This window comes from Periophthalmus magnuspinnatus, chromosome 9, assembly GCF_009829125.3.
Source record: "Periophthalmus magnuspinnatus isolate fPerMag1 chromosome 9, fPerMag1.2.pri, whole genome shotgun sequence".
NCBI lineage: Eukaryota > Metazoa > Chordata > Actinopteri > Gobiiformes > Gobiidae > Periophthalmus > Periophthalmus magnuspinnatus.
In genome coordinates, this window is record NC_047134.1 from 14,190,074 (window position 1) to 14,216,032 (window position 25,959).

The window sequence follows — 25,959 nt, forward strand, 5'->3', positions numbered from 1 at the left end:
CAGAATACACTGGGAAAACTGGGGGCTGGTCTGGTGTGTGGCGCCTTCACAGGCTCAGGAGAGATGGGAAAACACATGTGTCTCAATGGCTTTCTCCTTCTGTTCAAATAAAGCCGACTGCTCACCAAGTGTAACTAAACTGAACTATTTCCACATTGGCCACTTCCTCCAGGTGCCTGACACTGTTTTGTGGATCAGCACGTGATGGATCGACCCTGTGGCCATCACGTCCTGTCACAAAACAGAGTGGACATATGCGTCACACATATGTGCGCCAGTTTCACAAGTGTCTGCGGCCTTATCCCAAATGAGGGCAGCCTCGACTGTCCTCAGGGTTATACTTGAACTGCACTTGACACCGCGCTGACTGCTTCAGTTAACACTCAGTTTTCCTGCTCAGTACAATCTCTGAGTGAATAGCCTAAAGCAGCTTAAAAACCGCTGACTAGGCACTTAAGTGCAGTAAAAGCGTGAGCCTGTAACATAATCTAAACACATAACAGTGTAATAATACACTGGTGGGAATGTTCCAACAAATCTACTTCTGTGGACGAAGTGCACTGCATGCACATTAAACTATTAATCATAGTTGGTGAGACTCAAAGAATGAAATACTATTGTACAGAGTGTCCTTAAATATAACACGACAGTGGGTGGTTCATTCATGGCTGAAGTTCCTAGAAAAGCACACTCTGACTCTGGGGGCGGAGCAGGGCAGTCCTCTCGGCAGAAAACAACTGTGCAGTTGTTTATTACAGTCCCAGTTCAAGACGGGGCGCACACATGAGGTAATGTAAGGACTGTGCGTGTGTAAATACTCCAGGTGAGCTCGGTCCAGTCCACATGTGTGTTTTAAAGCGCTCTACTGAATACTAAACCCTCCTCGCCTCAAATGCCCTCACGTGAACTCCCTGCTCTGCCTCATTGTCCCTCCTGGAAACCCTCTCAGTTCAGCAGCAGACCCCCACATTTCTTGGAAAAAAAATCCAGTGAAAACTAGGTTAGCCCCTCCTTCAGAACGGAAATGTTTCAGGGGAGCGTTTGTACCGTTATGTCCTCAACCATCGTTCTGTACAGTCACAGTTTAGTTCTCGCGATGCGTATGCGAGCTGTTTTTGAGCGCGTGAGAGCGCGATACGCAGGAGGTGATACTAAAGCAGACCGACTCTGAGGACTGAATGTTCCCCTTCATGAGCCGAGCCTGCTCTGATGATGCACCAGTGCAGTCCTACGGCCTTATATGAAACACCTCACTGCTGCTGTGGACACACACAGTGGACACACACTGGACACACAGCCGAGACAGAGTGGAGTCCTGCGTAAACAATACCAAGGACCCCCCAAAACAACAATTCAGAACCACGTGGCGTGTCTGTCATAAATAATACAGCCCTTGTGATCTTGATTTGTCATGGAAAACGTTTGAAAAATCAGTGGAAAACAATTGGGTACTGATTGTGTCCTAACTAAAAGTCCATTGGTGCGGTGTATTTAAAGCGTCAGTGTATCACTTGCACCTGCGCCCTGAGATCACAGCCACAGAGGCGGGTCAGCCTGGACTTTCCAACAGCTTCTGTGCTCTGCCCGCCTCATTACTCCTCACACCGAGTGCGTTTGAAGTTCTGGACGTGCTGCTGGGAGTTTTACGGCTTTGCGCTGCCACGATTATCAAGGCGCATATGCAGATGTTCCTGATGTTGCACTAATTTAAAATATGAAGGTTCAGGGAGGAGTTCTGCTTTGATGTCGGAGATACTCCCACAAATCATGCTATATTTGAAGATATACGTTTCTCACCGTGAAACTTTGTAACCTGGATTGGTCCAAATCACTTTCCACTTTGTTACTAAATATATATTTGATAAAATATTAACAATTAGCCATGATTAAATTAGACCAATGGGAGCTCTACAAAGAAGGATGGTTTATTTCACTGAATCAGTTGTATCCATATATCCATAGCTCTGTGAAGGAAATTGTAACTTCAGAGACAGATTTCTCAAAATGCATTTTTCTCACATCAAAAGATCATCCCTTAAAGTAGCTCCTTTGACACCACTTTTTCTGCACTACACTTAGTATAGTTCCAGAGAAGGGTTTAGTCATATTTAAATAGTAGCTTAAGTTTTATCTTAAAAGTGGACACATCCGTCTGTAGATATCCAGCATCTCTTCTGTGTTTATGTAATGGCCGAATCCATCATATCAAGGATATGATATGAACCAAACATTTTAAAACTGGCTTAATCAATTTTTAACATTTAATGATTCAACATAAAAAGTTTTTTTTTTTTTTTTTTTTACTTGGGCTGGAGGAGACAGAGAAAACTGTACTGTGGAACAGTCTAATGGAAAAGAGCAGGTTGGAGACCCTCACCCGAAAAGTTACATAGTGCAACGTTTTAAAAATATATATATTTTGTACATTTGCATTTTTATAGACCTGACAATACAAGAGTAAGTAAAGCAGGCATGAGTCATGGTTTACCAATCTATGGACTTGTTTATTTAACAATGCATGCCAGACATGATCCTATACACACTGAACAATACAGGTTTTGTATTTGCATCCAAATACTCACTACTCTGATTTCATATGATACGCACTCTAAATCAATCTCTCTCTCAGTCTTGTCTTCACATGTCACCTCTGTACACGCTGAGTGGAAGAACCACATGCATTTAAGTAACATTAACAAAAGTAAGATCTGTCAAAGGGGTTAGCTTCCCTTTTAGTTGTAAAAAGCACTTCATCAGCCATTATTGCAGAAAAGACGTGTGCGTGAAGTTTATGAGCCCCAGGTCAGTATAGGAGGGAGGGAAATCTGCTGATTTTCCATTGCAAAAGTGTACTCATGCAGCCAATCCTCATTGATAATGTTTGTCATGGTATTGAAAAATAAAGTAGTAAATGATTACTGTTATATGTAAAAAAAAAAAAAATACAAAAAAAATTGTAACAAAAAATCTGTATGTTTTGCCAGTCTATGGATAAATGGGGTTTTGTGATGTACATATCTGCACATTGACTGACAGATGGTGAGCATTGAATCATTTGAGTAAAACAAACTGCCAGTGTGATTAGTTAAATGATGTTGTTGGACAGAATCTCATAGGGCCATCTGTTTGTCCAATCAGTTTCTTCATATAGTTGTGTAGATATCACACAAAAAAAGGATCTTTTACTTTGTTTGGGCTGTTTTGGTTTTGGGGACAGGTTTTCTCTCTTTTGAATGGGCAAAGGTTCTCGGCATGTTACTGAGAACCTGGAAGCTGAAACCCATGAGTAAAGTTGTTTTGTGTAGAGTTTTGTCTTTTATTCACAAACAACTGAACTTGTAAATATGATATTGCCATAAAACCAAATATACACAGGAGATTTCCCGCAATCCCACAAACATGGTTGTTAGACTCTTAAAGCACAGTGATATAATAGGTAACCTGCTGTTCCCTTTTCTGTTCCCTCGTGCATCACTAGGTTATGTTGTCCCTGAGTATCAACTTGGGTCAACCTCTCCACAAACACTGTGCCCCTTTACATTTCATCAAAGGAAAGTCGCATTTAAATTGTCAACCTTATTTTTATATTCTTAAGCTTTTGGATTGTCAGAATAAACTTGGGACTATCATTAGTGAGTAAAAATGCAGATGGTCTACTGCAGTTTTACCATGAGGTTGATGCTAAACTCTCCAAACCATGTGCAAAAATGAAGGCAAAATTTGAATGTGTCAATTATTTTAGAATTTTTGGTAAATTTATATAATTATACAGGCATTATTTTACAATTCAGTAATTGCACTATGTTCAAAAAGAGAAATATGCATACGCTCATACAAAGTATGTAATATGAGTGAATGAGTGTAAAATACTTCACATAATTGGGCTCTATAATCAGGGAGAAAGGGAAAAAATTAGACATTTCAAAGAGCTTCATAACTACATACACCATCCATGCCCAGAAGGCACCCTTAGTTTGGTATACTGGCAACGTATTGCCGTGTCAACCATACATTAGAAAAATCTCAGATAAAACATACAATAAAAAGTACTTTAATAAAAAGTACTTTAGATATGATTAAAATGTACAATATATTCAACAATATTAAATGTAATAAATAATATAATACATCAGTATTTAGTGCATGTATATGATGATCATCTTTTATTAAATCTAAAAGAGTAATTAGAAAATACTTATTATTATTGACAAAAATATTACTGAGAAGATATACATATCCATTTCATAAATGGAACAGGCATTATTTATAATAAAAGAAACGTCGTAATCGATCTGAAAATAAAAGCAACATGAGTCAACCATCTGATCGATGTGTTAAACAAAGGTAATAGCAATAAAGGTAACAGTAATAGTTTTCAAGGTTTGTAAATATGTTTTGACACAACTGGCAAAGGGCATTGCTTCCACTGTTGTTTACCTACATTTTATATACCACTCTTCTATGTTTCCATATTTCTTGTTCTCTATTGATTTGTGCATCATGTGTTAAACATAAGTGGCTTCTATAATGAACTGCCTTTGTTAAGATTTAAAAATCTTTCTAGTGTCTGATTACTTCAAATCATAACCATGAATGCTCAAAGGATCTGTAGGACGGATGCTTGATGTGTAGGTGTTAAATAAATTACTGTAAAGACGTGGGAGACTGAACTACACGACTGGAAGCGAATGTTTTTGGTGTCTAGAGCAGAATAAGGTTCACATTGAGTTCACCAGTGATACTTGTGTTACGACTACGACGCCCTCTGGTGTTCAATTTCAACAATTGCACTTATTAAGGCCTGGCATCATATATGTCAATCCCAGCGCACTGCTATATATATATAGATATATACTGTAAGATGCATGGATAAGTGAATTAGTAGACAAAGTACATGCTTGCAACTAGACTTTTTCAGGTGCTTACAAACATGATAAAGCAGTGTAGCTTTCTCACTGGACCTCAATTACGCAACACCCTCAAATAAGTTGATCAAAACAGAATAAGCAAGACAAGTGTCGAAAACATACAATATGATTTTTTAAAAGGTGTATATATGTCCCGAGGTAAGTTGTTGTAAGTTTGTGATTAGAGATGTTTACCAAACCAGACAGTGCTGGGATCAATACTTTTGTCCTGTTCATCTTTACCATACAGAATATTGCAGCAAGCAAGACGTAACACATGTGTATGAAGCAATAAACAAAAAGGTGACTTAAAAGGGACCAATGCCTTCTTGAAGTAAAAGTTGTGAAAGGAAGACACAGTACAGGTAAACCTTCCATTGCCATGATACCACGGAGAGTGCTTTAGCTACAAGAGGAGGTACAGACTAGTCTAGATTCATAGCTCTTTGTTTTTGAGAACAGTAGGACCTTCCATTAACAGCTCTTGGTGCAGGGTTTAACTCTAGACCTCTTTCAGAACAGATGAGTAGTTTACAGGTAACTTCCCCCTGTGTTAACTTGTACTTACGGACTTGTCCTCCGCGGTCCCCTCACATCGTGTCATGTGTAGTTCTGTCTATCAAAGCTGCGGAAGGCTGAGGGATGGGCCAGCTTCCTCATTGAGAGGCTGTCAGTCTTAGCTGCTTCGGGCCTAGAGCCAGGCTTGCTCCTGAGGAAAGGGTTTCTGGGTCCTGCCAGACCCCGGCCCACAGGCACAGGCCCGACCACAGCCCCCCTGTCTGCCCCCAGAGCCGGGCCCCTCTCCATCCGTTCACTCACTGACAGGCTCTTCCTGTGCGGAGGAGCCAGTGTGAGCGAAGGATGGGAGTCATCTGAGGAGCAGCTATTGGCCCGCTCTAGCCTGGAGTAGGGGGTGCAGAGGGGGGCCCCACTCGGCCCACCAAAGCCCACACGAGCAGCGTCTGGGGCCGGGATCAGCTCATCAGGATCCTCAGGGTCTGACTCTGTGTGGCTGAGTTCGGCCTCTCTCTCTGGATGGGACGCAACAATCTCTGGTGGCTTATCAAAAGGGAAAGAGGTGGAGGCTCCAGGGGAGTTGGAGCGCTCAACTGGAGTGTATGGGGTTGACACACAACGTGTGTCAATACAGTCAGTGATGCTGGTGTACTCTGCAGCTTTGACCTGAATGCCCGGCCCCAGCCCACCATAGCAGCCTCGTGGTGTGAACATGAGGCTGTGGGACTTGACCAGAGGGGGTTCCTCCAGGAAAGATGTGCCGACAGTGGAGAGGTAGCGGCTGCTCTTAGAACGCTCCAGCAGCCCAGCTGAGGGCGGGGGTGACGGCTCTGTGTCCCAGGGAGGTAAGCTTGTGTCTGGTAAGAGGTGTGCAGAGCACAGGGACAGATCTGCTGCTGCACTGTCATCATACATTATCCCAGTCCCAGTGCAGCCAGTGCCGCCCTCCGAAGGCCTGTCGCCCAATCCGCTGGTCGTAGCGCTGCTGAAGTCCCGGCCTCCCGGCAGCACCATCTCCACTGTATCCGACTGCAGTGACAAGCCCCGGTAGAGTGGTGGGACAACACGGAGAGGGTCCAGAAAGACCTCTGCAGGTCCCACCTCCTCAGACGTGGACACGTAGATGTCTATGCACGAAGATGGACGGTGCTGCTGGGAGACTGCCAGCGTGGCCAGCGGGAGGGGCTTAGACTCCTTGGGGGCGGCGGCTGAAGACACCGACTGTGAGCTGTTGGCACGATGCAGACTGAGGGACCGCTCTTTGAAGAAGCTCTCGGCCCGCTCTGCTCCACTAGGGCGCTCCCCTCCACGGGATCCTCCCACATAAAAGGAGTGGCTTCTGACACGACTGGCGATGGTGGTGGGAGAGGGCGGGGACATGGAGCCCAATGCTGCTCCTTCTAACTCCTCTGGGAGGCGATATGCATTTCCCTCTGTACTGTTGAAGCTGCTTTGACGGAGAATGTATGAGGGGTCAGGGCACTCCCCCTGGCGTAGCATGTATGCAGAGTCAGTGCAGTCAGAGGAAGTCCGGGACCGAGCTTTGTTCACCTCTCCACGCTCGACACCTGTCACTCTCTCTAGAGCTACAGTGATACGTCCAATCAGCTCCTCCATCTGAGCAAGACGGATGTCCACAGTCTGCAGCGAGGCTTTCATGAAGTGTTCTCTTTCATTGACTTCCTCCAGACGCATGGCCATATTCTCCACTCTAACAAGGCAAAAGAACAGAATCAAACAAAGAATACCATTACAAAAAAAAAAAGAAATTAAAAGTTTAAAAAATGCACCTTTCGGAGGTGACTCTGATGCGTTCATCATTTGAGGAGTGAAAGTGGTCATCTTTCTCTCTGAAATACTCCTCGATGCACTGCTCTTCAAAATCATGTACTTTCTTCAACTCGTCCTCAGTGATGAAAAGCTCTGAAGGTAAATAAGAAAATGTCACACATTTTATGAATTTTACAAACTAACATGGATTGCCTAATCACTGTTGGTAGAATCTACAGAAATCAAAAGAAGACACACTCAGTCCATAGTCCCTCTCATCATCGTCGTGCTTGCGCCAGCGACAGCACAGGTGCTTGAGGACCATGGTGATGTGGCTGAAGATGATGAGGGGTGGAGGAAGCACTGGACGTTCATGGAAGGTCATGATGAGCTGGTATCTCTGGAACTTCCACACCTGATTAGAGATGGACTTCACCTCAAAGAATGTGTTACTACAACAACATCAATCAGATTAATGTATCTGTTAAATTACAAAGCAATAACTACAATACTACTCAGAGGAAAGAAGTTACATACTTGAACACTGCTATGAGAAGGTTGACCAGTAGTATGTTGGCTACCAAGAGATAGCAAGCCATAATAGCTGGGACAATCCAGGCACCTGTCTTACAAGGAGGCAGGGTCACCACCGCCCCGTCCCCAGTAGTAACATTCTGTCCACAGGGTGCTGTTTTTTACCACACACAAAAAAATCCAGAGGTTACAAGCAGGTACAAGGCAAAAACAATAATGTCCCTATAAAATAAATAATAAAATACTGCACAACAATGAGTGATATGCACAATAAAATAAATAATGACAATATGTCACTCAAAAATGTCAACAGACAAACAAAAGAAAAGGTAAGAAAAATATTTAATTCAGCAAACAAACAAGAAGCATTTGTTTTATGCTTCTTTAAAAAAATTGCTATTTTTAGCCACTTTCATGATGAGAAAGTATAGTTTACAACAAAAACACACTCATCCATAGTTGTTTCCAATATATTTAAACACATCTCTGTTGTTTTAAATATATTGAATCTGTACCAAAGCCAAGTTCAGCCGTGGTTGAGTCATGTGAAATGTCATTAGCATATGTTGTATGTTTTTTCCATCTGTGATGGTTCAGTTGCTGAAGCTTAGTGGAGATCATTTGATATTCATATTGGTTTGTTTGCAAACGCAAATGCAAATGCAATCTTTTCATGCACATTTTAAAAATTTTCACACAATGCAGCCCAAGGAAAGAGAACTGAAATAATTTTGCTGTTAACATTAGTTTTAATAAATAGAACTCTGACAACTGAACCACATGAAAAAACAGATTTCACCTGATGAATGTGGCAGTACAGTATGTTTTTGCATGTTCATGTCTAGATATTTTGTGCATACCATGAGTCTGACCAGTATCAAGGGAATGGTGATAGATTTATGATACATTGTCCACATGGCAGAGCCATTTCTCCAAATTAAGTTTGTCTTTGTTTGAGGTACAAAATGAGGAATCAACATCGCATACCACATATTGCATTTGAAAAATGCTGCTGCCATGTTAACAGTGCCATTTACCAAACAATGTCAAAACTGACGAGGGTAAAGTTGCTTATTGGTATGACCTTCAGTCAGGCTACTGATATTTTCAAACAAATATGTGAAATAGAATACACCTACTATCTTATATTTTGGGAAAGTTTGAACAGAAAATACAGCAGCTGACCCAAGATACCAAACGAGGGAGAGCAACTTTATCCTTAGATTTTTAGTAAGATGAAGCCGCATGCACACTTGGGTCTCAAGTAGCCTCTGTGTTAACAGTGGGCATGACAAGATCATGAGGGAGGAGAGATGGGGGTCGTGGATGCAGTTCATCTCAGCTCTAACATAGTTAATGATTTACTGGGGGTATGACTGCTCTGGGGAAAGTGGGATGGGCCACTACTACGCCAGCCTCCATGAGTTCGTATGTTATTTATGGCCAGACCAGACCAGAGTTTTTCATTGTGCCTTTGCTGAAACTTCCTACTATGCATATCTGAAACAAAGAATGAAAACATTATTTCAGATCTCTTCTCTTTGGGCCACTCCTTGCACCGTGAACACTAAGATAAAGTTTCTACTGCTGTACATAATAACAACAGACCCTTGATTTGAACAAATACATATAAAACAAAAAATAATGACTTAATATGCATACAACAGAACTGCATGTGGATCTGTTTACTTATGTTAAAATATTCAAACAGTATTCAGTTGTCATGAAGCATGTATCTCTGCTCCTGTTCTGCCTCCCTGTGTGCTCTCCCCCCTCCCTCACCTGCCTGAACCTGGAGCTGGGCGGAACTCTCGGCTCCTCCCGTGCGCACCTGTGTCCCATCAGGGTAATCATTACCACCAGCCATGGATAAGAGGAGCGGGGAGAAGCCACTTGGTGCCAGATTGTCTGTGTGTCAATGTGATGCTCCAGCTTAGTTTTTGCAATTTTGTTACCTGTCTGCCTGTTACTCATTGGATTTTTGCCACCTTCCAGATTCCTGCTCTCGCTCGTTCCTGCTCTTGCCTCTGCGCTCCAGCTCCGGTACAGTCCATCCCTCTGCCTTGCCTACTGTCCCGTCTTGGTCTCCGGCTTGCTTCCCGTCTCCTGCCCTGTCTCCCGCTCTCTGGATTACTCTGGTGGGTCTTCCCTGCTGGGTCTTCCCTGGCCCTGTCCCTGGTCCCGTCGTGCTCTGACCCTGGCTGTCTCCGTGCCCGCTCTGGACATCCCTGCTTGGCTTGCCCTGGTCTCGTGCTGATCCTGTCCTGGTTTCCCATCCCTGCTCTGCACTACTCCTGCCTGGTCTGCCTCCCGCTCCCTGCTCCCCGTGTGTGTTAAATGAACTATTAAAGACTGAATTTCACCATTTTGTAAATCTGCCCTGAGTCTGTACGTCTCTGGTCCTCCCAACCCCACCCGTTACGACATCAGTATAACAATGATTGTCTTTCAGTATAATTAGCTTTAAGAATTCTTGGTCAAACTTACGGTCGATCTCATCAGCAAACACTTCTCCGTAGATCATCCAGTAAGGCATAAAGAAGATGTTCCTAGCCAGCATCCACGATGCATCTTCATTTGGGTTGAGGATGGCTTGTCGCGCCACACCAAAGCTCATGAGCACCACCAGCATAATGATCACGAAGTACATCATGTCAATCATCTGAGAGAATAGCGCACGTGAGCAAGAAAATGAGGCAAGAAATCAAACAACTGGTCAAACTTTGCTAATTCTCTACTACTTTAAAAGGCAAGACCGCAGGTGTAAGTGCGCACTTTGCCAACACTGTAAATGAAAATTGGTTCTCAGTAATGTACCTGTTTGGTTCAAGTTTAAATAAATATTCACAAATAAAAATATTTTGAAAGTCCAGCGAGTCAGCCCTACCCACTTTTATTTGAACTTGCGGAAACAGGATTTGATCCCTGATGATACGTCTTAACTGGCCAGGTAATTTTGAGTGTCCACCATGCACAAAATATGCATAAAATATAAATGACCTACAAGTATTGGTGTTTTTTTTCGTGTCTGCTAGCACTAATTAACAGCTGATTTACATATCAAAGTAGGCTGATTGATTATACACAAACTATCTCAAACACAGGCAACAGACACTGAGTTCAGCTTTTGATCCATGATGTGCCCTTCATGTTTTGCAGATATGATGCACTTTAACGTCGATTTAACTGAGCAAAAATAACTTTGTAGGGCAGGTGAGTAAGGCTGAACAATATGGGAAAATCTCTTAATTGCATTTTTCTGACAAGCATTGCCATTACAGTTAAATTTGTAATATATGTTTTAATGATAGGATTCTGTTGAAAGTTGATATTTAAAACATGCCCAGAAGAATCTAACAAACTAATACAAGAATTACATTTCTGAACATGTTTGTGCAGATCAAAACTACAGGTTTAGCAGTAAGACATAGATACAGCAGATATAGCAATAAGATACTGTGTTGTTTATGGATAAAATGATGGTACTTTAAAAAATTGCAGCCTTTGCAATTTGCTAATTGCATTCATTCAAATTAAGATTTCATTTTGATTGTGATTAAGCCTCCAATATTTTAAAGGAGGAAAGAAAAAAAAACAATACAATATTAATACAAAAAAATCAAGCTCCCTCATGCTTAAAAAACATAACAAAAAACAAAACTGTTTCTCACCATTTTTCCAATCATCATGACGTAAGGACCCAGGTATTTGTTGACCCCAAAGATGTCGAGCAGGCGGATGTACCAGTAAATGATGTTGACACAGTAGATGACGCGGCCGTAGCTCATGAGTGGGGGCTCTTGGAGTCTTAGGACCATCCCCACAGAGAATATGAGGATGGCCATAAGGTCTGTGATATTCCAGTACTCCTGTAACCACACTTTCACTTTCTGTAACAACTTCCCAGGCTCGGACATTAGAATCTGTAATAAGATTGGGAATGACAGAAGGGAGATATCATATACAGTATACATGGTAAGAGTAACAATATTTTAAGTCTACCATTAGAGGGCAGTATGAGTTCACCTACAATGGTTTGTAGAGGATTTAGAGACGGCATTGTTGCAGCTGGAAATGTCCCTGACACTATGATTAATGGCTTTGATACACATATATTACAAAAATACCAGTTTCCCTGTTTATACTTTTGGAACAGATTTTTGTATTTCTTGCCTCAATCCTACAGCCAAATGTAATTTCTTTGGCTTCCATATATCGTATTAACGTACCCAATTTATTCAGCTGTTTCCCAACATACACATTATGGTCTATCTTTGATTTGCACAGGGCGCAGCCTAGTCGTGGTATTATATATATTAATATTGATTATTATATATATATATATATATATATATTGAACTTGTTTTTACTGTACCTCTCTCATTTTCTCAATGCCATTGGTGAAGATGTAAGCAATGACAATCCACTCTTGAGGTGACGGCCACAGATCCATTTTAACCAGGACAATATAGTTGAACAGCATCAGGTAGCCCACATACGCCAACTGCAGTGGACAAAGAGGAAAGTATGTTAACCTTTAGCTTACATAGTGTAGAGTAGCTGTTTACTGTGCCACCACATTGAATGATACAATTTCCTCAAACGAAAATTACATGTGATTAATTCTATAATGGCGAGCTATCTTTAGTTTCCTTCCAGGGAACTGCAAAAACATCTGTCCCCAAGTGTGTAGCAAAATTGTATTTGATCATTGGATCTGACATATTTTTATGATTTTTTTTGTCATAAACTGTAACATCTGAGATACACATCTTGATGGACCACAGTCCCTAGTTTTTACCTTGTCTACAGAGGTGTTTTTACCATATCATGCAATCAGTCAAATGATTTATATTAGACTCTAATATAAACAATTTTAGCAGACTTATATGTATGTTTCTACAATAGATTTACTAGATCATTTCTTTATTAATTCAAACTGACAAGCTAATAGCAGGACTTTATATTTAATCAAATCAAAGAGCTATCTTTGAGCAAGTATTTAAATCTGAAGCGTAGCTTCATTTTAACATACATGTCAGCAGTCCTCTGCACATTTCACCTCAGCACAAATCTAATTAATTATAACCATTATGAGATTAAATAAAGGAATAAGTAAGGCTGAACGATCTATGCATCAAATTAATGTCCAGGTGTATCAAGCGTGATATTAGGGAGAGTAAATCTCTGACATTTTACCTGCTCTGAATGGTTGTCATTTTTATATTGAGTATTGCCTATTGTGTTTTGATTTTATTTATGGTTATGCATAACCATAAAGGTTCAAAATTACATTTCATATTTGTCTTATTAGAAGAACACAGAAAATAGTATAACAGAAGACATCGTAATCTACCAAATATACCAAGTCATGATATGCACAATACAAAAGGGGCAGGATGCCACACACATATCTAATACTACATCAACAGTGCCACTGATCTATAACAGTGTGTGGCAAATAATGCTAATCTGCTAATGAGGTAAATCACATGTTTTGACCCAGAGAAAATCCCCAGTGTATTCAGGAAGCTCCATAATGAAATTCACCACTGAATATTTTCCTTCAACCTTCAGGGCTCAAAGAAGAAGGAGCAGGAGGGGAGCAGTAAATAGCCAGAGAAGTAGTGAAACAAACGCAGAGAAAATATTTTCTCAGCATAAACAAACTGAAAAATCCCTGCCGGTGATCAAACATGATGTTTCTCTAAGCAAGCAAAACGAGGCTGCCCGATACAAGGCAGGGGAACAAAAGATCAGTTTATATCAAATATTCCACAGGTTTAGAGTACACACAAGAGATGGATCTAGATTTGTACTAAAAGATGTAAAGGGCCATGTGATCTCTCAGTGTAAACACTCCAGATAGGAAAGGAGTGAATTTGCTCAAAGCTTCAGGTGATACTCCCAACCTGTCCAGGGACTGCAGATGGAAACTAGCATTTTGACTAAAACCTGGCATAGTCTCATTTTAAAAGGTTAATGTTTTTTGTACATTGTCTCTGATCAAATAAATAAATTCAAACCAGATGCTTGAACAACGTTTCAGAGAATAGGAAATAACTCTTTGTGACAATAAGAAAGACAATAGATATATGAGACATTACTGAGCAAAGCAGCATGTGGTATAAGTTCTGATAATACAACTACAGCTATCATTTATGTAATTCCTTTCTTTCTCTTTTATGTAATTTTTCAATGTACTGGTATATTAATTACTGGGCTCGCAAAGATTAGTTAAATACATTACTTTTGTTAAAATCAATCAAACTTTATTTCAGACTGCACGGGGGCAATTCATTTTTTGCCTGTAAACAGAATACAGTAGCTAATGTTTCAGGTGATGGCACTGACCGTATGAAACCAGAACTTGACTATGGGAGCGTTGTAGAACTCGTAGATCTTTCGTCCCATAGGGATGAGGCGATGACGGCTCTGCACCTCCTCTACGTCCTTCTTCCTGGCTGTTTCTGTGGACACTTTACCCAACATGGCCTGGGGCAGACCGGGCACCCCGCAGGAACAAAGCAGAAGCCAATGATAAGATGTGGAGAGACGTGAATAGGCCGCATCAACAGTGCAGCAGTGGGTGATTTGCAGAGGTAGAAATGCAGAGAGAGGGAGAGCAGGGAACAGGAGAAGTGAAAAGTGGTGATTATTAAATTGCAGGGTAAAGTATGGTTCTACTTTCATAATAAGAAGCAAGCACAGGCATCATTCCAAAATGTCAAAATGTGTGTGTAAGGTGAAGGTTGTAACACAGATGACGTGGACGCAGACGCTCATGGATTGTGTCTCAGACAACAGTTTAGAGGCAGAGCAGACAGACTGACAGAAGGCGGGGAAGGAAAGAGAGACACATATATTTGGATTCTATCTGGGACACGTGTTTATCCATGAGAGAGGGTTTGGAAAAGCCCATTGTATGATCATGGTTTTATGTCAAAGCCACCATACTTTAGAGGGAGATCCTTTCTGTTCTATTGTGTTTCCTAAAATATAAGAAATGTGGCTGTAGTATATACAATAATGCATAACATATGCCGTTCATTTTTACGCTGTGTAATCGGAAAGTCACTACGGAGACATCTGAGTTGGGGCTGTGTTGTAATTGGTAAATCGTATAGCCTATAACAAATGGCTGGGATTAAAAGACATGGACAGGACTGTGCAAACAAAACTGTTACTGCACTTCACATGCATTATCCAGTGGACACAGTCTAAACTGCAGTATTTGCAGTACCGTACTTTTATCCAAATCATCAACGTAAAGGCAGGTCAGCCTCCCTCTGTGGTGTAGCAGACTGTGTGTCTTATATGATTTTGGTGAGAGTTATTTCTGCGGGTGCATTTGTACAGTTGCAAGCCAGTATATGATAAGGCTCATTTCAAATGTGTCCTCAGGCTGCAGCCAACAGTGCACCTTAAGGACTACATGTGTAAAATGGCCCATTTTGTGAGTCTTTGCACTGGCTTGCTGGCTGTACTCAATGCGGATGAAAAGTATGTACACTGGTGCTGAAGGGCATTCAATCTCAATTCAATCAATAAAAGGGACAACCTTGGATCCTGTTTGTTTGTAGAAATTGCATTTAAACTATCACTCAGTTATAGTACACTATCTGGATCCAGGTGTCTTCTTCAAAATTGATTGGATTGAAATGGAACGTGTCCTAATCCTGCTATACTTGTATGCAGATGGACTAGTCCCAACTCACGGGGTGAGCTGGAGGAAGGTGCTCTGACTCTGCATGATTTAAGCTCTGTAGCAGGCGGACATGGTTATATAATGCACAAGCCTAAGCGTCCCATGCTCATGGCCTTCATGCTGAGTGGTACGCTGCAGCAAGCCATCACTGATTGGAGAGTGTATAGGGCAGCAGTCGGCTGGGCATTCAGTACTGTACCTCAATCAGTAGTGAGCTCAGAGACAGAGAGAGAGAGCGGGGAAAGAGGCTTTGAGGGAAGTCTGAGGGGTAGTTTGAAAGCAAAAGAAATGGAGGAGGAACAGGCAGGAATTGGGTACAGAACAAAAGGGACAAAAGCCAAAGAGGGAAGAGAGACGGACAAGGGAAACCCACAGGCGGCGACAGACTACGAGACGCTACAACTCCACACCAATGTCTCTGCTACGATGACAGGGAACAGGAAAGGCCTAATGTCTGGAGATGTCCAGATGGCCAAAGTGAACAAGTGTGTGTATTAACTATGTCAGTGTGTGTGTTCTACTGTCTCATTGTGGACACAAACAACATAAAACATTTGGCCCACAAAGTGTTAGTTAAATCTGCAAATGTGTTTGAAGTGACTTCTGCGATAGGAGGGTGGGTTCTCTCACCACGGAGTTGTACTGCGTCTCACAGTAAGATCTTACTGTGAACTCCATGTCCTCCTCCTCCTTCTCCTTTACAGGCTTCTCAGGCTCCTCCTCTTCTTTCTCCTGCAGATAGGCTTCCTGTTCCTGAGGCATGTATGACATCTCATCCTTGTTCTTGAACTCCAGGCTCAGGATGGATGGTGGCAGAAGCAGTCCCAGTATGACCTATTTTAAATACAGAAGAAAGCGTTGGTAGTGACACATAAAGTACTGAGATATTTTAACAAATTATAATTATTCAGTACACCAATCAGTAATATTAACACTGTGACAATTCATTCCCTTCTTAAACAGTAATATACCCTATCAGTGCATCTTTAACACAACACTTACAGTTAACTTCTTATCATGCATTGGTATCTAGGTATCAAAAGAAAGGGACAGAGCCTAACAGGTCAGGCTGAAGAGGATTGAAATCTGTATTATTTGGTCCAATATAAAGGTGTAGACTTCTGCATCTCATTCATTATATGCTCATCATAGTATCATTCCTAATTGGTCACAATTTTATAATGATGGTCATTACTGTTTGGCTTGTGCAGGCAGATTAACTCTAATTGTGGTCCTTGTGCGAACTCAGAAAGATAATTTCAGGAAAAGTCCATTATAAAAGCATTAGTTTGAATGGGGAGTAAGTGTAGTGAGCTGCCACAAAGGATGAGAGGAGCACACAGCTGCAGCAGATAAAGGGGACAAGTGTGAAGTAAACACTTCAAATACATAATAGTTAAACAGACCCAAACGTTACCTCGGTGAGCCACAAGGAAGACAAGAATGAAGAGCTGTGTTCCTAAGTGTCGCCTTATCTCAACAAGCAGCTGTTCTCCCTTTCTGACAACTAGGTTATAGAGGACATCCTTTATACTATGTATTAATTTATGACTAAATGAACCATGAAAAAGATGTGACTTGATGTGTAAGAATTAATACTATGCATAAAAAAGTATGCATAGAATAAGTAACATTTACTGAGAGAAAAGAATAGAGAAAAGTCAACTTAAGAAAAATGTTCAATGTAGCGTGACTGTTCTTGTGGGATGGACTGTGGTGGTGCAAGTTGGCAGCTGTAGTAACTTCTGTGAAAACATATTATTCTAACAATGTTATTTGGTGTACATCATCACCCCTCAGGGAACAGAATCTTGTTTGTTACACTTTTGGGTTCAGTCTCTTATTTCTGCTCCAGAGAATTTCACTTGCATTTCCTGCGTATGCCCTCTCACTCTCATCCTGCAGAGGCCAGACCTTCCCTAAAGCCCAGTCCACCTTCAGAGACTTGTGTATGTGTTAGTGTGTGATTGTAAATGACTGGCTTTTCGGACATCCTCTAAGCAATTCTCGTGAATGTGTTTGTTTGCACATTTACAATACTATTATCTTTAATCATTAAAAATAAGCAATATACAAGATGCTATATAAGGCTAAATCTCTACTTGTTAAGTCCTATTCTTTCTGTAGGGTTAACATAGGTCATAACTGAAGGCTAACAAGATGCCTCTGCATATGAAACTTTCACCATTCACCCAGTCTAAGAACTAGCACAGAGAGTGCTCTCACTATATTTAATCATAATAGTGAAGTATGACATTTCTGTAGTAAAACTGAAGAGAGATATATCTGAGATAATGCTTCCTAAGAGCAGCACATCGATCATACAGCCAGACCCCCTCTGTGTATTGAGTGTAACAGTGTCTACTGACTAAAGGTTAACCACAGTCCCTCCCACTCGACCGTCTGCGTATAATTGTCCAGGTACAACCAGTCAATTCTAGTATTTACTCAGCAAATATCCAGAGGTGCTTTCTGTCCTTAGAGAAGGGTTAGATGTTTCTTATTTCATTTTACACTCTAGTATCCAAGGACATCTTAAGGCACAAAGTGCTTTAAAACCATTCATTTCAGAAGCCATAAGTGCCACAAAATACTCCTTTTATGTGTTTGGTTAATGAGCCACTAAAAACACCCGACTAACGTCCTTACCTTCAAGCCTGAATTCTTGCGCATACGAAGGCGTCCCATCCACATGTCCGTGAGCAGCATCTGACTGCAGGTGTGAGCAATGAAGTCCCGGTGTTTGGCAGCCACTGCCAGCTGCAGACAGGTGGCATTGCTCCAGTTCTTCAGCTCATAAGTCAACAGCTTCATGGCCATCTGCTCGTCCTGCTTATAGGACTGGTCAAGAAGCTCTACTGCCAGCTGACCGAACTCTCTGTCAAAGGAGACGCAGGACATATGCAGGGACACACACAACACCACAATGTGCCATTATAAATACATGTATCAACATTATGATAATTATCCATGGATACACTTAAGGCATTACTGACCATCTGGTGAGGAGATAAGGACAGTATATGCACACATCAGAAACATGATACTACTGTAAACAAATCTTTGTACAGCTTGAATCACTATTAAAAACTGCCTGACAAGTACAATTAACTACGTCCACTGCTTTTACACCATATTAATGCAAATAAACAATAGTTATTGTTACAATCTGGTGCAACTACTGTGTTGAAAATGTTTCCAAGTCACAAGCTATTTATACAGCGTTGGTTGTATATGAATAATAAACTCCTTATTAACATTTCAGTTGCCAGCCCTCTCATCTCTAGGCAACAGCATTATTTCTATGGATGAAACGATGTAGTTCTAGGGTACAACATAACCAGTGTATTCACCTCACAGGACAATATTTATTGTGGAGAGATGGAAATGTTGAAATGGTACTTTAGTTGTTTAAAATTATTTGACAAGCCTTTGGTAATATTATTCCTGTCATATTACAAATAACTTAAAATGTTTTATTAACAGTAAGTTTTTTAGGTTGACTGCACTGGAACTGAGAAAAGGATCATGGTCAGTGTAGTTACCTCTACTTTTTTGCTGTGCAACAAAATTATGCATTTAAGCAAATAAACTTGTGACTCAAAATATTGTGACAGCACAAGATATTAGTGTGTGACTTTTTGATACAAAAGCACAACTTTTGTGGTAAGTTTACAAAAGGTTATTTGTGGAGAAAATGATGCTCTATATGATGCTCCATAACTTGGTCTGGAAAATTGCACATTGCTGTTAAAGCAACACCTTGTAATGTTTTTGGTGGCAACAAGTAGGTGAAAGCTCTCCTCCAATCCAAGCTTGAGTCAGGTTTGTGGAAAGGAAGCTCACTCACAGTAAGGATGCATGTTTTTCAAGGTTTTTAGTGCAAGCCAAATCTATGGTTTATCTTAGTATATCTTTTGGATTAAAAGTTATACGGTGAGGCATTATATTTCACTGGGTAGGATCAGCTGGATGTCTCACCTGGAGTTGTGGTTCAGTTCTTGGGAGATGTCATCCACCATGTCGTTCTCCGACGCCTCGTGTGCCATGGCTTTGCACAGCTTACATGCCACTAGAGCCTTGGCCATTGCCTCTTCACCATGCTGCCAAAAGAACAGCGCCATCTTCTGTCTCTTCATGAGCACTGCCCACACCATGAGCTCATGAAAAGGGAAAGGGAAGTGGTTGATTTCAGGGTCATCCAAATCAATGTCCACCTCTTCCTCGCGCTTTCGTGTTGTTTTCTGGCGGCCTCTACGAATGGGCATGTCATCCTGATAAACACACAGTGTATATGAGTAAAAATCTGTACACTTATATAAAAGTAAATGAGATATAATAACAATGCATTGGTCTTATAAAGTGTTTTTTCCAGATGCTCAAGTCTCTTTGCAGTTTTGTGCATTATCCATTCACTCCACACTCTGTGGTTGTAAACTACAATTGTAGATTCAACTGTCCTGAGGCAGACTGACAGAAGCAAAGCTGACAATCTGCACCATTGACTATTTGTGCCCACCGCTAATCAGTCCCACACCATATAGTAAGTGCCTTGCCCAAGGACACAACAATAGTTTGCACTGGAGTCACTGCCATCCCAATACTAACATCTGACATCAGTCCTGACATCAGAGATCGAGCATTGATAAGGTGGTATGATATAACAGCTGCTAAATCCTTTCAATTGCTTTATACAACATATATTTGGATAGATTAATTTATAACAATTATATATATATATATATATATATATATATATATATATATATATATATATATATATATATATATATATATATATATATATATATATATATATATATATATATATACACACACACACGGTACCAAGAAAAACACAGCACAGACTTGCTCACAAAGGGACTGATATTGTTGCATGTTTGATATAAATACCTTGGTGGACTGAGGAGCCACACTGTGATAAAAGCTTTATGATGTGGATGCTTCAAGGAGAGTACACAAAGCATCTATTATGTAGTCTCTTTAGGTCAGTCATTACCTATTCACTCAACTAGAACTGAGCTACTTTGGCATGTAGCCTAGCATCAGTGTCTGAAGCCATTAGACATTCATGAAGATATATGTTTTCCATCTGAAATAAATCTGTAGCAAATATCATTTAGGGCCACACAGGGAATGATGGTGCTGAATATATAAAAGCCTTCAAATATTGATTTATTTTTGGACAATAGCAAGAGTTTGAAAATATAAAGAATGTTAATACATATGTCATCTTAAGGAATTAACAATGTATGGATAATTCTTAACCACAGGTGTTTTTATTTCTACAAATTTTTTGAAGTACACAGTTTAGTTCTACTTTCAAGGATCTCAAAGCCCTTAGAGTTACTAAGCACGACAAAGAAAAACAACTTACCTCCATTCCTAGCAGCTTTAGGGCTTTGGGCTGAAAAGACAGAAGAATACAGATAACTTGTAGAGTAATGTAAATTGAATACTGTGATGTTGACAATCATATGGGAATATATAGCATTTTAGAGTTGTGTTTTAAGCATTTTGTGTGTGTATCCTATTGATGCATGTTTGTATGTGTGTAAGTATTAAGGAAAAGCACATTTGTGCAACTGGTACTGTACTGCGTATCTATATTAAAGCAGGCCATGTATGAATTATGCATTCATGAGCCATCATCTGAGCTGGTAAAAATAGCCCAGGCCTCCTGTGGGGATTTGGATTTCTGCATCTATTTCAAGGCTTTGTTCTTAGTTAACGTGTGTGTGTGTGTGTGTGTGTGTGTGTGTGTGTGTGTGTGTGTGTGTGTGTGTGTGTGTGTGTGTGCATACATGGTGCATACATGCACACAGCTGAAATGGCATATTCATATACACATCAGAGCTGACTTACACACACACATTATTCAGGTCTCTGTGTATGATCTGTTGCTGCCATGAGTTGGCTTTATCAAGGTATTTTCAGCTGACAATTCTAAAGCAGGGATATATTTACAGTGTGATGAAAAGGCTCGTAAACATACAATTTGTATGGAGCATAAACATGAGGCTATAAGGTGTAATAATCCCCAAAATGTCAGATAGAGATTATCTGATCATTATTATCCTTCCACTTACTCTCTTGGGGCCAAACAGGTTGTGATATAAAGTCCGGAACCTCTTTCTTGTGTAATTACAACGATAAGCCCCACCCATCAGATATTCAATGACCAATCCAATGTCGATGAGGCTGATGCGGTAGTCCGGAGGCAGGTTTCCCTAGAAAAAAAAGAAATAATAAGGAACAAGTTATTCGCAGCAGCCTTTGCCAGGAGATTAAAATCAGGAAAGCCAAAGAGGAAAGAACAGTCATACACACGTCACTAATCCATATCTAACTGTTCTTGGCTATGAAAGAAAACATGATTATCACATTCACCTTGAAGTAGATCCAACTGAACCCTGGATATTCCCGCTTGAAAAAAACACACAGTGAGTCAGTGAGTACACGACACAGTATAAGGAAGATAGTAAGGGAGATGGACCACACCAAGTTTGGACCAAGTTCACTCTTTTCCAGACTCAAATTAGTTCATAACTTTCAAATGCACAAATTACTGAACAATGAGCAGAAAGTCTCACAAAAAAGTCAGAAGTTTGTTTTTGAGTGAAGAAGCTGAAAAGAAAGAAGTTACATTTTTAATTGAAAGTTAAAACATACAGTAAGTAGCCTGGAAGAGAGGACCACCAGTATGGAGAGACCGACAGCCAGTGACCACTGCTGGAGGGGAGTATCATTAAACTAGTCTTTTCATGTGTGGCGGCTATTTTATACACTACAAAGCTTATCCGTGCAAGAATCATATTATCATCACTGTAACGTCTACGCATCCCTCAATTACTTCATGAAATATATATCTGTTTTTAGCACTTTGATCTGTTCGCAAACAGCTATAAGGTTCTATGACATTTTAAGAACTGATCAAACATACTAATAATTATAGCACTTATACAATTACTTACACATAACACATCCTACTGGTAAAGGAACAGTTTGAGGTACTGCATCTGTGAACAGTAACGCACAGTTTTAAAGCTAAGTAAGGGCTGAGCTTCTAGTCAAACCAAGCTGTGCATCATAAAAAACACAAACCTAAACATTTTTAATTGCCCTAAACGAAAAGTTCAAAGACAATGCTTTGTGGTCTGCACAGTCTTTATAAACTCCCTTTGGAGGCAAAAAGAAGCTAATACATGTGAACAACTTTAAGGGAAAAAACTTTATATTAGCTGACTCATTATTTTAGAAATAAAAAAACAAAACAAAAAAACTTTAGTGTCTCTACAATAACCAATTATAATAACCTAATATGACACTGTGAAGAGTGCAGTGTCTGGTGTATCACGTTAAAAAAACTAAATAAAGTTGCAACCAATTGTGGATAACAAAGCTGCATCTTACTTTTTCAGGAAGAAAAGCAATTGGGGTTTTAGCAGCTGTTTACAATCCAATCTGCGAGTCTCAGTGTTTGTACTCAGGATCTGATTAGACTTGAATGTTACTCTCACAACCCCTTACAGTGAACATCTTTGTGAGTTTGAATCACACCAACTACAACTCAAAGATCTAAGAGGAAATGTACGACGGCATGGACATGAATGACACACTAAAGATCCAAGCAGAATATCTAATTAGCAATCTACACAACACAATCAGCTATAGACTTACTATAGCAAGTACACAAAGCTCTGAGGATGGTGCTGCTAGGCCATGCATTACAAAGTGTTTCTAGTGTGCCAAAATTACTTTCATAACTATTACTTTTCTCTCACTTGTTGTGACTAACACCTTAAAAGAAGTCGCACAAAGAAATTTCCCAAATGGCTCAAAATGATGCCTTTTGTGAGGTCCACATCAACCTCACAAGAGATTCATTACAGTTCACTCAATATTGTACTCAGTGAAAAACAGTGTAATAAAAACAGTGTAGTTGTATGTGTGAATGTTTGTATGTTATTCATCGGCTAAAATCTGTATCATTCTATTCATGAGGACCTGCCTCTGTTCTGGAGACAAAAATCTGGTTCCCATGACGTACATCCCTCATCATTAGATCAACAACATGGCTTAAAATTAAGTTATGGATTAAAAAGGTGACAGTTAGGATTTAGGTTAAGCTTACACAAGTAGTAACTATGGTTCGGGTTAAGATGAGTCTCCAGGGAATAAATGCAAGTCAATGCAATGTCCCTGAAAAGGATGAAACCCCAATGTATGTGTGTATGTATATGAAAGAGACAGGGGTAATTTGCAGCAGAGAGCTACGGATGAGGGTCGTGCACAGCTTTACACAGCCACTGCAGCCTGCAACTCCAGCTGAAAAAGAAAAGCCAGCCTCTATTGCTAACACCAACACAATAAAATCAACAGCGACAAAGCAACATAAACTCTACTGGGTTATGTCACTGTACCACACATTGAAGTTACCATTCCCAAACCGACAACACTAATGCACATACCTTTTTGACATCCCTGACGAGGTGGTACAGCGTGTTGGATGGTCCGTGTCTCTGGTGACATAAAAAAACAATACAACACAAATGGTTAGTCGTTAGCATATATCATCACCACAAGATCTGTACATGTATTTGAGTAAGATTTATTTCATTTCTGTATTTCACGCCACAGAGCTATCCACTTTTGGTTGTGTGAAATTTTCATCATTTTTTCACCTCACAATTCCCTCAGGGCCATGGGTGGTGAGAAGCCATTCGCCATTCATCCCACAAAGGGAGGCAGTAACAGTAACAAGTGTGACACGAAAAACAACCTCATGCTGTGGCAAACTAGATAGCACTGTCAATTGGCACACTGTCTACTATTACATATCTTAATTGGATGCTGTTTAGTTTAAGGGAATAATCTGTTGTTACGTTATTACCGTGTTGTAAAGCTCTTCCAGTCTGGAAAGGGTTAGGAAACGATGCATACTGACTCCATTTTCAATTAAAAGTTTGACAAAGTCCACTCTGTCAAGAACTAAGGCATCCAGCATCGCCTGCTCCAGAGATCCAACCTGAATGAATACAATCAAAAATACTGTAAATAATGTAACTTCTGTATAGCACTGTACAGAAATCGTAAGTCAAACACAGTGAACACAGTCTGAACAAGTCTCTGCAGAGGTCTTAATAATTCATTTAGTCGAGAGGCTGTGGGAGTAGGATCTTTTGTCAGAAACCAATGCATTTTGATTTTCTTTATTTGTTAATATTACAAAGCTTCTACTTCTTTACAAGTGGATTAATGCGTAGCCTGTCAAAAACACACAGACTATAAGATAAAAGTTGTTTGGTATAATGGGCTGTAACCTTGTAATTATTCAAATAAAAAGCATAAAACAACGTGTTGATATTCATTTGGATTCAACAAGTATTGCAGATGTATTTCTTACAGGCCACTGCTGTCCATAGATGAAGATTTGACTGCGAGCGATGTCCACCCGGTTCCAAGCCAAGGCTAAACTCAACTGGTCAGGTGCAGAGGCATTGGCACCTGGAAAAGATTAAGCCATTAACTGCAATTTCCCAAAAAAGATAGTGCTTGTTTAATAATTGACAGAAAAATATGCTCTGCTGACAACAAGAACAAATCAGACACCCACTAAGAGGAGTGCAAGTAAGTGCAAAAAGTATGTAGGAGGGGAAGAGGTTTGTCACTGCCTTTGGAGGAATCTGGGCTAATGTGAAGTATAATAATCCTTAGTAGTAGACATTTTAATAAGCTTCCTAGTATTATTACTCTCTTGGGCCCTCAGCATTACAGGAGTTTAATGGTGTGAGTTCAGACAGCCATGTTAATGAGATCAAGAACTAACTAATAAGAGCAGTGGAGACACATACAGCATCATATTAAAATATGGTGAGCTTGCCTTATCCTATCTTGACTTTGGGGTGACTGTTTGCTTGCCTTTAGGGACCGAGGGGCAGGGACTTTATACAACAGTCTTCCTCATCCTATTCATTACCTCTAGCTTAAACAACCTGTTACTCCATGAGTTGTCAGAGTTGCCCAGTTTGTCTTGTAGTGACTTCGGGCTTCTTCTTTTTGGGAAATCGATTGCAAATTTTGACAGGTTGCATTTTTGGGAGGGTTTCTGTTTAACGATAACAGACCCATTGATGACTGAAATACAAGATGTTGACAGTTAATTCTGGTGTTGGTAGTTTGTATCCTTCCTGCTCTTACACAGCCTCCTCTTGGAGCTCTCCTCTGCTCTGTGTATTTTGACTTCACTGTGCAATGTTGAGCTGCAGGCAGTGGCTTAGTTCTTCAGCAAAGAAGTCTAATCCAGTGTTTTAAAAGGCTCTCAGGCAGGATGTGACTGATTTTATTCTACACTAAAAGCCTTAACATGTCTCATTGAGCCTGTCACAGAAGGCTTCATGCTGGTTACCATAGACTCATTTAAAAGAAAACTCGCTCTTTCCCTTTATTCGCCACAACAGCATTCAGCTTCTTCCTCCTCATCTCATTTATCTAAATGTCGTG

At 40.4% G+C, this 25,959-nt stretch overlaps 1 protein-coding gene across 4 annotated transcripts in view; it reads right to left on the bottom strand.

Annotated features, from left to right (window-relative positions):
* Positions 1–4,924: 4,924 nt before the first annotated feature.
* The window catches only part of trpm3 (transient receptor potential cation channel, subfamily M, member 3), a 79,250-nt gene continuing 58,215 nt past the window's right edge, over positions 4,925–25,959 (bottom strand). Inside the window, exons 10-27 of one of the 4 annotated variants that reach the window (XM_055224201.1) lie at positions 24,863–24,963; positions 24,350–24,484; positions 23,928–23,978; positions 21,847–21,882; positions 21,546–21,686; positions 20,834–20,863; positions 19,417–19,709; positions 18,085–18,313; positions 16,066–16,269; positions 14,082–14,222; positions 12,103–12,231; positions 11,399–11,650; positions 10,215–10,389; positions 9,093–9,227; positions 7,731–7,881; positions 7,452–7,645; positions 7,214–7,346; positions 4,925–7,134 (exon numbers count right to left, since the gene is read on the bottom strand). In XM_055224201.1, the coding sequence (XP_055080176.1) occupies positions 5,508–7,134; positions 7,214–7,346; positions 7,452–7,645; positions 7,731–7,881; positions 9,093–9,227; positions 10,215–10,389; positions 11,399–11,650; positions 12,103–12,231; positions 14,082–14,222; positions 16,066–16,269; positions 18,085–18,313; positions 19,417–19,709; positions 20,834–20,863; positions 21,546–21,686; positions 21,847–21,882; positions 23,928–23,978; positions 24,350–24,484; positions 24,863–24,963 (4,157 nt within the window). In that variant the 3' untranslated portion in view covers positions 4,925–5,507. The remainder of the gene's footprint in view (positions 7,135–7,213; positions 7,347–7,451; positions 7,646–7,730; positions 7,882–9,092; positions 9,228–10,214; positions 10,390–11,398; positions 11,651–12,102; positions 12,232–14,081; positions 14,223–16,065; positions 16,270–18,084; positions 18,314–19,416; positions 19,710–20,833; positions 20,864–21,545; positions 21,687–21,846; positions 21,883–23,927; positions 23,979–24,349; positions 24,485–24,862; positions 24,964–25,959) is intronic. The other 3 variants (XM_055224203.1, XM_055224202.1, XM_055224204.1) reach the window with 3 other exon arrangements.